This window comes from Bufo gargarizans, chromosome 1 (assembly GCF_014858855.1).
Source record: "Bufo gargarizans isolate SCDJY-AF-19 chromosome 1, ASM1485885v1, whole genome shotgun sequence".
Lineage (NCBI taxonomy): Eukaryota > Metazoa > Chordata > Amphibia > Anura > Bufonidae > Bufo > Bufo gargarizans.
In genome coordinates, this window is record NC_058080.1 from 493,074,023 (window position 1) to 493,087,396 (window position 13,374).

Below are 13,374 nucleotides of genomic sequence, written 5' to 3' on the forward strand. Positions count from 1 at the left end.
ATTATATAACAGAGGCTCCAACTTGAAATAATTAACATCAGCTCGTCCACTTTACCCAGGGCCATCTTTAACACGGGGCAAAAGGGGAAGCTGCCCCTGGCCCAGTTGCTCCTGGGGGGTCCAAGGCAGCTGCCTCTTGAGCCTCGCTGGCCCCTGCCCACAAATAATTTTTCGGCCCATAAGACGCATTTTCTCCCCCAAAAGTGGGGGGGAAATGCCCCTGCGTCTTATGGGGTGAATACTAATCAGTGCTTCCATTATGGAAGCTCTGAATAGTACCGGAGGACCGGGTGTGGCTGCGCACAGCATGACCTCTCGCTGTGCACAGCTTTCACAGCCGACAGCCGTGGACCAGGAAGAAGAGAGAGCGCGCTGGTGGTGAGGAGCGGCGGCGTCCAGGAGCAGGAGAGGTAAGTTGTTTATTTATTTTATTTGCACTGATGGCTGGGGGCTGATACATGAGGCTGGGGGGGCTGATACATGAGGCTGGGGGGGGGGGCTGATACATGAGGCTGGGGGGGCTGATACATGAGGCTGGGGGGGCTGATACATGAGGCTGGGGGCTGATATATGGCATTGGGGGCTGATATATGAGTCTGGGGGGCTGATATATGGCATTGGGGGGCTGATATATGGCATTGGGAGGATGATATATGGCATTGGGGGGATGATACTGGATTGATTGGGTCGCAGGGGACGCTCCTAAAGACCTTCTTTGACTCAGTAGTGGCAGCTTATCTGTGGCTGAGAGACAGAGATTAGATGAGCTCATTAAGAAGGCCAGCTCTGTCTTAGGTTGTCCCCTTGATCCAGTGCAGGAGGTGGGTGACAGAAGAACTCTAGCACACTGCCCGAACCCCTGAGGACGCCGTGACACGGCGAAACATGTCGGGGGGCAGCGTGAGGCTCTAATTTTAACAACAGGAATCACTGGCGCTTACGCATATAAATTAACTCCAGATGCAGTGCCGTGATTGAAGACAGGCAAACGCGGAGCCTGCAATGGCAACATTGTATCTGGACAAAAAGGGAACAAACAAAGGCCAGTGTCACTGGAAATTTTAAAACACAAATGTTATGTCGGCACACTACCAAACATTTTAAATTGAACAAAATTAAAAGTTATGTCTTAGGCAATTGGTAGGTGCAGGGAAAAATAGGTGTAAGAATAAGTCCCAAAGGACATTTGTATTAATTAGTTGTTAGCCCAACACACCTTATCCCAGCACCTAAAGGGAAAATATAGATGTTGATGAGACAAATGCTAGGCACAGGAGCTGAAAGAAGTTCTGCAGAGCATTGCAGGTAGGGGGAAGATCCTGTGTGTATTATCAGTGTCATTATACAGCTGGGACTTGTAATCCTACACATACAACATGCTGCAGAGTCTCCCAGCAGGCAGACATGTCACTCAGGGCAGCACTTGTATTCACTCCCTTTGCAGTGCAGGGGAAGAGGCAGAGATTGTTTTTATTGCAAGCAGTGATGGCCAGTTCACCGTGTTCGCCCACGAACACATGCGAACTGCCATCTTAACTCACAAGTCCGGTGATGCACAGGTAAGTCCTTACCTGTGCGCGAGCCGGTCTAAAATGAAATGCGGTCTCAGGGTGCAGGCAGTTCTGAGAACAGCCAGATGAAGGCCCCCGGCGGCTGTTCTCGGAACTGCCTGCTCATTTCAGACCGGCTCGTGCACAGGCAAAGGTAAGGACTAACCTCTGCCTCGCCAGACTTGTGAGTTAAGATGGCAGCTCGCATGTGTTCGCGGGCGAACACGGCGAACTGGCCATCACTGATTGCAAGTAAACAAAGGGCCAGAAGAGAACCAGGGAAATGAGGAAATAGATTTTTTTTTTTGCCTAAGGCCCCTTTCACCTGGGCGAGTATTCCGCGCTGGTGCAATGCGTGAGGTGAACGCATTGCATCCGCACTGAATCCTGACCCATTCATTTCTATAGGGGTTTTGCACATGAGCTGTGATTTTCACGCATCACTTGTGCATTGCGTGAAAATCGCAGCATGCTCTATATTCTGCATTTGCTAGGTGACGATCAGGCTGGGGACCCAATCTGTATTATTTTCCCTTATAACATGGTTATAAGGGAAAATAATAGCATTCTGAATACAGAATGCAAAGTAAAATAGTGATGGAGGGGTTAAAATTAAAAAAAAATTTACTCACCGAGTCCACTTGATCGCGTAGTTGCGGATCTCTGTCTTCTTCTGTAATGTTGAGCTACCGGCTAAGGACCTGTGGTGATGTCACATCACATGATCCAATCACATGGTCCCTCACCATAGTGATGAACCATGTGACTAGACCATAGTGACGTCACCACAGGTCTTTTGCCAGGTCCTGAAGATAGAACAGAGACCGGCAGCTATGGAGCAGGTAAGTTAACTTTGTTTTTTTAACCCCTCCATCCCTAATTTACTTTGCATTCTGTATTAAGAATGCTATTATTTTCCCTTATAACCATGTTATAAGGGAAAATAATAAAATCTACAGGACACCTAACACAAACCTGAACTTCAGTGATGAAGTCCGGGTTTGGGTCTGGGTACCAAACATGGCGATTTTTCTCACGCGGGTGCAAAACGCATTAAAACGCATCAAACCTGCATCTTATCGGGCCCTCACACGCCATGCTCATGTGAAAGAGGCCTAAAACTTGCTTAGCTTAGTTATATATCGCTGACCATCAGATTTACAGTGCTATATTTATTTTTCAATAACTCGGACAATCCCTTTAAATTTGGACAAATGAGGTTCAATGTGGATAAATGTAAAGTTATGCATCTTGGTAGTAATAATCTCTATACATCATATGTCCTTGGGGGAGTCATTTGTAAAGAAGGATTTGGGTGTCCTAGTAGATCAGCGGTCCCCAACCGCCGGGCCGCGGCCCAGGACCGGGCCGCGGAGGATTGTTAGCCGGGCCGCGGCGATCATGGCAGTCTTTAACTCTGTACTAATGAAGCGCTTCCATTATGGAAGCGCTTCATTAGTACAGAAGGACCAGGAAGCGGTGAAGGATCTGTACTCACCACTTCCTGGTCCACGGTTCGGCTATCGGCTGTGCAGGGCTGCGCACACCGTGAGGTCTCTCTGTGACCTCACGCTGTGCGCCGCTATACACAGCCGACAGCAGAATGAAGAGGATCGCGATGGTGACCAGGAGCAGGAGAGGTAAGAGGTTTTTTTATTTTATTTTATTTGCGCTAGGGGCTGATATGAGGGACATGGGGCTGACATGAGGGACATGGGACTGACATGAGGGGCTAATGGGGGCTGATGGCTGACCTGGGGGACATGGGGCTGACATAAGGGGCTAATGTGGGGCTAATGGCTGACATGAGGGGCTAATGGGGGGCTTATGGCTGACATGAGGGGCTAATGGGGGGCTTATGGCTGACATGAGGGGGCAATGGGGAGCTTATGGCTGACGAGGGGCTAATGGGGGGCTTATGGCTGACATTGGGGGGCTTATGGCTGACATTGGGGGGGTTTATGGCTGACATTGGGGGGGTTTATGGCTGACATTGGGGGCTGATAGATAGCTAAAGGTTTAGGGGTTGATCTGAGCCATTGGGGGTCTGATCTGAGGTGTAATGAATTTTTTTTTTCTTATTGTTCTCCTCTAAAACTAGGTGCATCTTATAGGGCGAAAAATATGGTACAGTGCAGCAGAGACCAGTGCAGCAGAGACCATAGTCAGTTTATATAGTCATTATATAGTGTTATATATTTTAATATGCACCTTGTGTTTTGTTATGTGTGTGAATCAGTCAGCCCCGCCCACCCCCTAAGCCCCGCCGCAGAACCCCCGCCCCGTTTCTCCCCCCACCCGGTCCCTGGGAAAATTGTCTCGCATGAAACCGGACCTTGGTGCAAAAAAGGTTGGGGACCACTGTAGTAGATAATAGATTAAATAACACCATGCAATGTCAATCAGCTGCTTCTAAGGCTAGTAGTATATTGTCATGTTTCAAACAAGGCATGGACTTGCAGGGCAGGGATGTATTACAGTGGTCCCTCCAGTTACAATATTAATTGGTTCCAGAATGACCTTTGTATGTTGAAACCATTGTACGTTGAGTAATTGGTTCCAAAGCCCCAAAATGTCATCCAAGATAAGAGAAAATGAAGATTTAAAGAGGACCTTTCACTAGAATAAAACTGCTAAACTAACTATACAGACATGTAGAGCACGCCCAGGGATCCCCCTGCACTTACTGTTATACCTGGGCGCCGATCCGTTCTCCCGGTATAGCCTCCGGTATCTTTATAGTTAGGCTCCACCTAGGGGAACCTACCGGCGTCTCCTTCTGCAATGCTGTAGCGCTGGCCAATCGCAGCGCTCAGCTCATAGCCTGAGAGGTCGTTAACAGCTGATTGGCATTGATACCAAGAGTCGGACCCCTGCTGCTCTGATATTGGTCATCGATATCATGACACTGCACAACCCCTTTAACGCTGGGTTCACACCTGAGCGTTCGCGATGGAGCGCTCTGTATGCGCGATTGTATCAGCGTTTACAATCGCGCATACAGAGACAAGCGAACGCTCATTGTCGCGCGTTCCCGAAAGTCTATGTACGGGAACGCGCGAAAAAATGCCCCAAAGAAGCTCAAGAACTTTTTTGAGCGTCGGGCGTTTTACAGCGCGATCGTACGCGCTGTAAAACGCCCAGGTGAGAACCATTCCCATAGGGAAGCATTGGTTTCTCCTTGTTGAGCGTTTTACAGCGCGTAGGAACGCGCTGTAAAAACGCTCAGGTGTGAACCCAGGGTCATACTTATGTAAACATGTCTGTATCTCACTCCCCCCCTCTTCATGCTTATAGCATCTCAAGTATAAGCACTGGTCCCAAAGTGAGAAAAGTGTCATGGACTCTGACTGATAGCAATATGCCACAAGGCAATTTTTATATGAGCCAGTTGTGATACTGTGTATAGCACCTTCCAATGTCCTGCAAGATACATATATAAACTTTTATATATTATGAAAGGAACAGCAAGTAATGCATGAAGGCAGTCCTTCTTATTGTTCGAGATGGGCCTATAGTAACACATAGTACCCTCTATGTAGGAATATTATATTGTTAAGGGTCCATTCAGACGTCCGTAGTGCATTGCGTATCCGAAATACACACGGCCGGCACCCCCATAGAAATGCTTATTCTTGTCCGCAATTGCGGACAAGAATTAGGACATGCTCTATTTTCTTGCGGAGCTGCGGACCAGAAGATTGGGGCAGTGCTCTGGAAATGCGGGTGTGGAGAGCACATAGTGTGCTCCCCGCATCTCTTCCGCCCCTATAGAGAATGAATGGGTCTGCACCCGTTCTGGATTATTGCTGAACGGATGCGGACTCATTCTACGGACGTGTGATTTGTAGGGAGAACTGCTGTATGTAGTCAGTGTATGTGTCAGCTGTAAAACTGCTGATTGTATTGGGTCATAGTTCACACAAACATCAGGATTCAGAGGTGGTGTAATTAATATAATGTAAAGCTGATATTTTCTCAGGGACACTCCGACCATATCAGCTGTTATTACAGTAAAATCTTCTGACCTTCAACCTGTGTGCGTCAAGATTGCCTGTTACAAGATAGGCAAGTTGCACAAAATCACCCAAAGTACCAGTCTGCTACCTTTGCTGCATTTATACCCCAATGACATTTAGTCAGTTGTCCCAGTAGCTTACCCTGACAGAGTTTCACAATTCCAGCAATGATGACAGCAATGAGAGCCAGTACTTTGGCATAAGTGAAGAGATCCTGGACCCGTGTGCCCCATTTCACGTATGCACAGTTCACGAAGGTGAGGAGCGCTAGGCAGATAAAAAATAAAGTGAGTTATATAGTCTTCCATATGGAGCAATGAAACATTAATGGTGCAAAACATATAGCTCACGGATGGTAAGAAATACAGAGGACAATTGTTTTATAATGTATTTCGCATCGTTAAAGGGGTTCTCTGTGAATCCTTTAAAATGGCGGAATGAGAGCAGGACAAGTTGTCTCCACTTGCAGAGCTGCCTACGGGGTGAGGGGCCAGGGTATCACTACACACTTGCATATACTGCACATTAGTGAGTTTTCCTGTCAGGCTGCCCATCCATGATGGCATATCACAGGCAGGATCACATCACGGCCATCTATTGTAGAGCAGTGCAGTGTGTAGTGAGACCCTTCCTCAAACCCCTACCCTGATTTTATCTAAGGCAATATCTACTGTTGAGTAAGGGTTTCTGCCGCTGCAGATCTGCTCAATGCTTTCCTCTACAAGCAGACAGCCACTGTGAATTCTGGCCGTGTCCACTCGGAAACTACATGCATTTATTGGTGTTTTTTCTGTAATTAAAGGGCATCTGTCAGCAGGTTTGTACCTATGACACTGGCTGACCTGTTACATGTGCACTTGGCAGCTGACAGCATCTGTGTTGGTCCCATATTTCTATGTGTCCATATTGGTGAGAAAAATGATATTTTGATATATGCAAATAAGCCTCTAGGAGCAATGGGGGCGTGGGCATTACTCCTAGAGGCTCTGCTCTCTCTGTAACTGCTGAGCCCTCTGTGCTTTGTCAAAGTGGAGAGGGTGCAGAGGTGGCAGACAGAGCGTAGCCTCTAGATGTAATGGGAACTCTAGGCTCATTTGCATATAACAAAACTTCATGTCTCTCTGCAATGCGGGCACATATGAACATGGGACCAACAGAGATGTCTACAGCTGCCAAGCGCTCATGTAACAGTCAGCCAGTTTTATAGTACAAAGTTGCTGACAGATGCCCTTTGAGAACACTAGCTTCAGATGTTAGCTGTTTCAGTCTAGGCGAATTGTGAAACAAAGTATCAAAGTACATCTGTGCCATGAGTTTTTTCAGCCATTTTCCCCAAACCCTTCTGTGTAGGAAAAGAACACCACCAAAAACACATGTGAAATTAAAAAAACGCAGTTGCAAAATAAAAAGAAAGCCGAGCCCAATCTGTGTATGAAGTAAACGTTAAAGAGGTAGTGCCTCCTCACCATTTCCATGACGAGATGGGAATAAGCAACGTCTGCGTTGGCTGGAGGTATAGAAACGTATGAGCATCCGTAACTCCTACCGCGGTGTATGGAATTTATGCCACACTGCGTGGCACAGCAAGTTCCGCTGTTTCTGTGGTAAACATAAAAGTCACCCACAGCTTCCAATTGTGATCTGTTGTGTCCCTTCAAACACCTGATCAGCAGGGAACCCCACCTATCTGATACTGATGACTTCTACCCTGAGGATAGGTCATCAGCATTTTGATTCCTGAAAGAACATGGGTCCTGGTTAACCCAAATAAAAGGCACCCGTCCAGGCAGCTATTGTGGACATTAGTCATGCTCCGGGTGGCCTGAACTTCTCTCTTTGTAGACAGACATTTGGCAGGCTGACATCAGTGAGGATGTGTTGTACACGCTGGTCATGAGACCGTCCTGCTGCTGTCAGCAGAAGACCCACTTCCTTGTGCTCCACTTTCCACCCACATCCTGTTAGACAGAAGTATGGAGAAACTCCCATCCAACAGAGAAGCGGTTTCACTTCCATATGGGTCCGGCATCTTTATCACATCACATGATGAGCGTCATATGCAACTAAAGACTTTCTGAAAACGTGATCAGGTTTCTTGATGCAGATTTGGAAGCTGGACCTGTCCTTTATACTTTGTCTGCTTTTTATGATCTACTCCTGATTTTGACTTCCAAAACTGCATCAGGAAACCTGAACATTTTGGGGCTGTCCCCTTTCCATGCAGCTGATTGAAGTCAAGGTTCTATTAACCCCTTAAGGACCGGGCCATTTTTCACCGGACTGATTTTTTCAAATCTGACGTGTCAATTTGTGTGGTAATAACTTTAAAACGCTTTTACTTATCCAGGCCATTCTAAGATTGTTTTCTCATCACATATTGTACTTCATGACAAAAATTAGCAAATTTCCAAGTTTCAATTTCTCTACTTCTATAATACATAGTAATACCTCAAAAAATAGTTCCCCATATGCCTACTTCATGTTAGGATCATTTTGGGAATGACATTAGATTTTTGGGGGACGTTACAAGGTTTAGAAGTTTAGAAGCAAATCTTAAAATTTTTCAGAAAATTTCCAAAACCCACTTTTTAAGGACCAGTTTAGGTCTGAAGTCACTTTGTGAGGCTAACATAACAGAAACCACCCAAAAATGACTCCATTATATAAATTACACCCCTCAATGTATTCAAAACTGATTTTACAAACATTGTTAACCCTTTAGGTGTTCCACAAGAATTAATGGAAAATGGAGATTAAATTTTTGAATTTCACTTTTTTGGCAGATTTTCCATTTTAGTCCATTTTTTCCAGTAACAAAGCAAGGGTTAACAGCCGAACCAAGCTCAATATTTATTGCCCTGATTCTGTAGTTTACAGAAACACCCCATATGTGGCCGTAAACTGCTGTATGGGCACACGTAAGGGCGCAGAAGGAAAGGACCGCTATATGTCTTATGGAGGGCAGATTTCGCTGGAATAATTTTCAGGTGCCATGTCACATTTGAAGACACCCTGAGGTACCCCTACAGTGGAAAAGAAGTGACCCCATTTTGGAAACTACCCCCCCCCCCCCCCCCCAAGGAATTTTTCAAGGCATGTAGCAAGCACTTTGACCCAACAAGTTATTCATAGAATTTAGAAATATTTGGCTGTGAAAAAGAAAATGTCTCTTTAGGCCCACATTATTTATTTTCACAAGGGGCAACAGAGTAAATTACACCCACAGTTTGTTACCCATTTTCTCCTGAATATGCAACACTTCATATGTGGCCGTAAACTGCTGTATGGGCACACTGTAAAGTTCAGTGTACTGATAAGCATCACCTGATGTATTCTGTATCCTACAAATGTTATATATATAAGCCTTATTGGTAGGACATAGTCACCAAATATAGCAGCTAAAAGAAACAAGGGTCTCAAATTACATCAAAGAAATATGTTGTATATTATATGTCATCACATTGCAGAGGCACTGAGCTACCAGAACATACAAAGTTCTAGTCCCCTTTAATAAAACAACACCCGTCAATGTATTCATCTAGGGGTGTAATGAGAATTTTTTGCTTTGTTATGGGTTTTATTAGAATGCCAATTGAAATGTGGAGAAGAGGGAAATTAGAATTTTTACCAGCAAACAGTTTCAAGGGGGTGTTTTATAAAATGATCAAAGGGGGTTTAGTTAAAAGTCAACAGAGGTGTGGTAGATTCTAAAACAATCTTTTCTGCAAAGACCCGGCTTTTTTGAGGGGCAGGTCTCACAATGATGAATTGTGTCTTTCCTGATTCCATTTCTGGAGCATACCCGACACCTTTTTTGTGGCCTTCTCCGTGTCTCTGTGGGGGGAACTACCCCAGGGAAATGCTGTCCTCGTATTATTCTGCTCTCACTTCCTGTGGACCTGCTCCCTTCCCCTTCCTGTTCCCCAAATAAAAAGGTCTTTATTACTTTTTCTTGAAAGTAAAATTTTCCTCTGTTTCCTGCACTTCTGTATATTACAAAAGCATTATAGAGGGCAATTTGCGTCAGGTGCAATGCCAATTTTTTATACCATGCCCGAGTTTTGCGGAGGGCAGTGTATGGTTGCAGTACCTGGTCTGACAGATCCACCCCTCCCATAAACTTATTATAGTCCTGGATGCACACAGGTTTGGGGACTGATTCTGTGGATCCATGAACTGGAACAGGGGTGTATCTGTCAGCATGTATGGTAGTAAGTACAAAGACGTCACGCTTGTCTTTGTACTTAACAAGCATCATGTTATCATTGCAAACTGCCCTGCTTTCCCTCACTCTTAGGGTCCATTCACACGTCCTGTTTTTTTTCATCCTGAAAAACGGTCCGTTTTTTGCGGATCCGTTGTTCCTGAAAATGTTTCCGTATGTCATCCGTTTTTTGCGGATCCGCAAAAAACGGGAGCATGTATACATTTCAATAATCAAATAAAGTTGTTTGGATTTCTTTGAAAAAAAATTGAAAAAAAAAAAAAAAAAAAAAAAAATTTGTTGTGTTTCCAGGAACGGAATCCGCAAAAAACGGATGGCATACGGAATGACATCCGAATGTCATCCGTTTTTTGCGGATCCATTGACTTTGTATTGTACCAGGATCCGATTTTTCAGGACAAGAATAGGACATGTTTTATATTTAAACGGACATGCGGAACGGAACAACGGAAACGGACAGCACACATTGTGCTGTCCGATTTTTTCCAGGACCCATTGAAAATGAATGGGTCCAGATCTGGTCCTGATCTGTTCCTGAAAAAACGGAACAGATCAGGAAAGAAAAAACGGACGTGTGAATGGACCCTTATTCTTCGGTCTATAACATTTTTGGTTTCATCTGATAGTTCCGCATGCAACAGTGTCTCTGGAAAACAGGCATTTCAGTAGTGGGACACTTGTGTAGAAGTTGTCAAGGTACAAGTTGTACCCTTGACCTAGCAGGGGTGAATCAAGTCCCATACTATTTTGCCTGCTATTCCAAGGAGAGGGGGGCACTCTGGGGGTTCAATTTTTGAATCTTTTCCCACGTAAACTCAAAATTTATGTGTATAGCTACTTTGGCTTTCACATAGTTTGTAGAGTTTGATGCCATATCTGGCCCGTTTGTTGGGCAGGTATTGGCGAAAATGCAGTCTGCCCTTGAAGTGCACATCAATGGACAGATGCTTTTGGGGGGTGTAGACCTGGGCAAACTTGAGATTATAATGATCTATAATGGGCCGAATTTTGTATAAACGATCGTATCCAGGATCATTAGGGGGTGGACAATCTGCATTATTGTTATAATGCAGAAATTTCAGGAGACTTTCGAATCGGGTCCTGGACATAATGGTGCGGTATATTGGCGTGTGATGTAAAAGGTCATTACTCCAATATGACCGTAGTGATGGTTTTTTAATTATCCCCATATTAAGTATTAGACCCCAAAAATGTTTCATTTCCAAAGGGGTCGTGGGAGTCCACTGAAGGGGTCTTGCATAGTATAAGTTGGGGTGGGCGGCTAAAAATTGATTGGCATAAATATTAGTTTGCTCCACTATCATGTCTATCAATTCATCAGAAAAAAAAAGGTGGAAAAAATCAGCTTCCGTGAACCCTGCAGTGTTCACATAAATGCCTGTAGTGGCCGTAAAGTCCGGCATCTGAGGTACAAAGTTAGTAGCAGAAGTCCAGCTGGGGTCATTTGTAGATGATGCGCTGCTAACTCTACGGCGTCTGTGAGAGGGTTCGTCAACTGATGAATCAGAAGAAGAGCTATACACATAAAAAGATTCTTCTTCTCCACTGTCAGACTCTGAGGCTAGTATGGCATAAGAACTCCTCGGCGCTGTACAGCCGCTGAGACGATTTGTAAATGTGTAAAATTTATATATATATATATTATTTTTAATTATTTTTTATTCAGAAAAAAATAGAAAAAAAAAGTTTTCCAAAAGCAGTGGAGCTTTATATCACTGGTGACCGAAATTTGTCACTGCTGGCAAATTCAGTGACCAGGACTGGTCAGAGATAGAAGATAGAGGTTCGGAGGTATGGGGGCGTTTAAAACAGAGTATTTATAATTGGAGACAAGTACTGACGTCCCCAATATTTTTATAATTTTTTTTTATTTTTTACAATAAACGTCTAACTTACCCTAAAACTAGAGCTCTAACTCTGATAACTCCCTAACTAACCCTAATGAATTGCCAAAAACAGGTTACTGACAATATGGATGACAGGGACTGGTGTGCTGATGTACTGTCACTATTGGCACACAGCACACAGTGACGGGTACAGGGGACAAATGAGGGGTGATGAGGGGCACAGAGGACAAATGAGGGGGGTGATGAGGGTCACAGGGGACAAATAAGGGGCACTTTTGGAGTGTGTGTGTTTTTTTCCACAGGTCTGTTTCATTGGCTCTGGCTCCGATCACTTCTCTCACTGAAATGAGAGGATCGAAGGTGAGAGATAGCGTTCTGTACATAACTTATTGTGATTGGTCCACAGTCAGGAACGGACTAATCACAATGAATTATGTACAGAAAGCTATTTCTCATCTCCGATCCTCTCATTTCAGTGAGAGCCGGATGCCAGAAGAGGAGGAGATGTGTGCGCGCATGCGCACACGCGCGCAATCAGTTGTGGGTAAGAAATAATGTGTGGTGTGTGATCTGCGGCCGGGACCACTGCTGATCGGTCCCCGACACAGTCAGGTAATTTGCGCTTCAGGTGTCCGATCTCGGCCTGGGAGCATTTAAATGAACGCCGTGCATGTATGGTGTTCTGGCACAGTTTTCCCCGCCGTACATGCACGGCATTCTGCACTAAGGGGTTAAAAGGGGTTCTCTCATCTCAACATTTATGGCATATCACAAGGCTATGCCATAAATGTCACTCCTATCTCCAAAAGAGCACACCACGCACAGTCTGCGTCCTCTCCATCCACTGCTATGGGACTTTCATAAACTTTTGAGAGTCCCATAACAGTGGATGGAGAGCAAGCCATGTAAGCGTGGCCACCTCTCTGCTATGGGACTGCTGGAAATAATAGCCACTGCTTGGCTATTTTCAGAACTCCCTTAGAGGTGAATGGTGGGAGGACGCGCATCAGTGACTGCCCTCCCTTCTGTTCGGGGGCACCGTTCTGGAGATAGGAGAAGCCCACTATCTGACATTAATCGCATATCCTAGCATTAAGCCATAATTATGGCACTTCCCTGTGTGCATTCATAGACATTGATCACTGCCTTTCTCATCCGCACCACCAAACAAGTAGCTGAAGACAGAGCTTGTATGGAGGCCCACAGAGCCCCAGGTGGAACGTTGGGTGAGTATATACAGCGTTTTAGGGGAGAAAAGACGTACATAGAGAATTTGATTCCATATGGAGATCCTTCCTATACTGCCATATGAAATCTGAGGTCACAATACAGCCGTGTGCATGAGGTCTTAGCTCACCACAATTTCTTTTAGGCTACTTTCACACTCGCGTTTTGTGCGGATCCGTCATGGACGGATCAGTTCAGATAATACAACCGTCTGCATCCGTTCAGAATGGATCCGTTTGTATTATCTGTAACAAAGCCAAGACAGATCCGTCTTGAACACCACTGAAAGTCAATGGAGGACGGATCCGTTTTCTATTGTGCCAGATTGTGTCAGAGAAAACAGATCCTTCCCCATTGTGTGCCATGACAGATCCGTTTGGTGTCCACCTCCAGAGCGGAATGGTGGCTGATCGGAGGCAAACTGATGCATTCTGAGCGGATCATTATACATTCAGAATGCATTAGGGCAAAACTGATCCGTTTTG

The 13,374-nt window shown here is 45.1% G+C and overlaps 1 protein-coding gene across 4 annotated transcripts in view; it reads right to left on the bottom strand.

The window, feature by feature from the left end:
- Window positions 1–13,374, bottom strand: part of SLC7A7 (solute carrier family 7 member 7) — a 56,398-nt gene that overhangs the window by 19,896 nt on the left and 23,128 nt on the right. For all 4 annotated transcript variants that reach the window (XM_044274095.1, XM_044274103.1, XM_044274088.1 and 1 more), the window contains one exon: window positions 5,711–5,836. In XM_044274095.1, coding sequence (XP_044130030.1) covers window positions 5,711–5,836 — 126 coding nt within the window. The remainder of the gene's footprint in view (window positions 1–5,710; window positions 5,837–13,374) is intronic.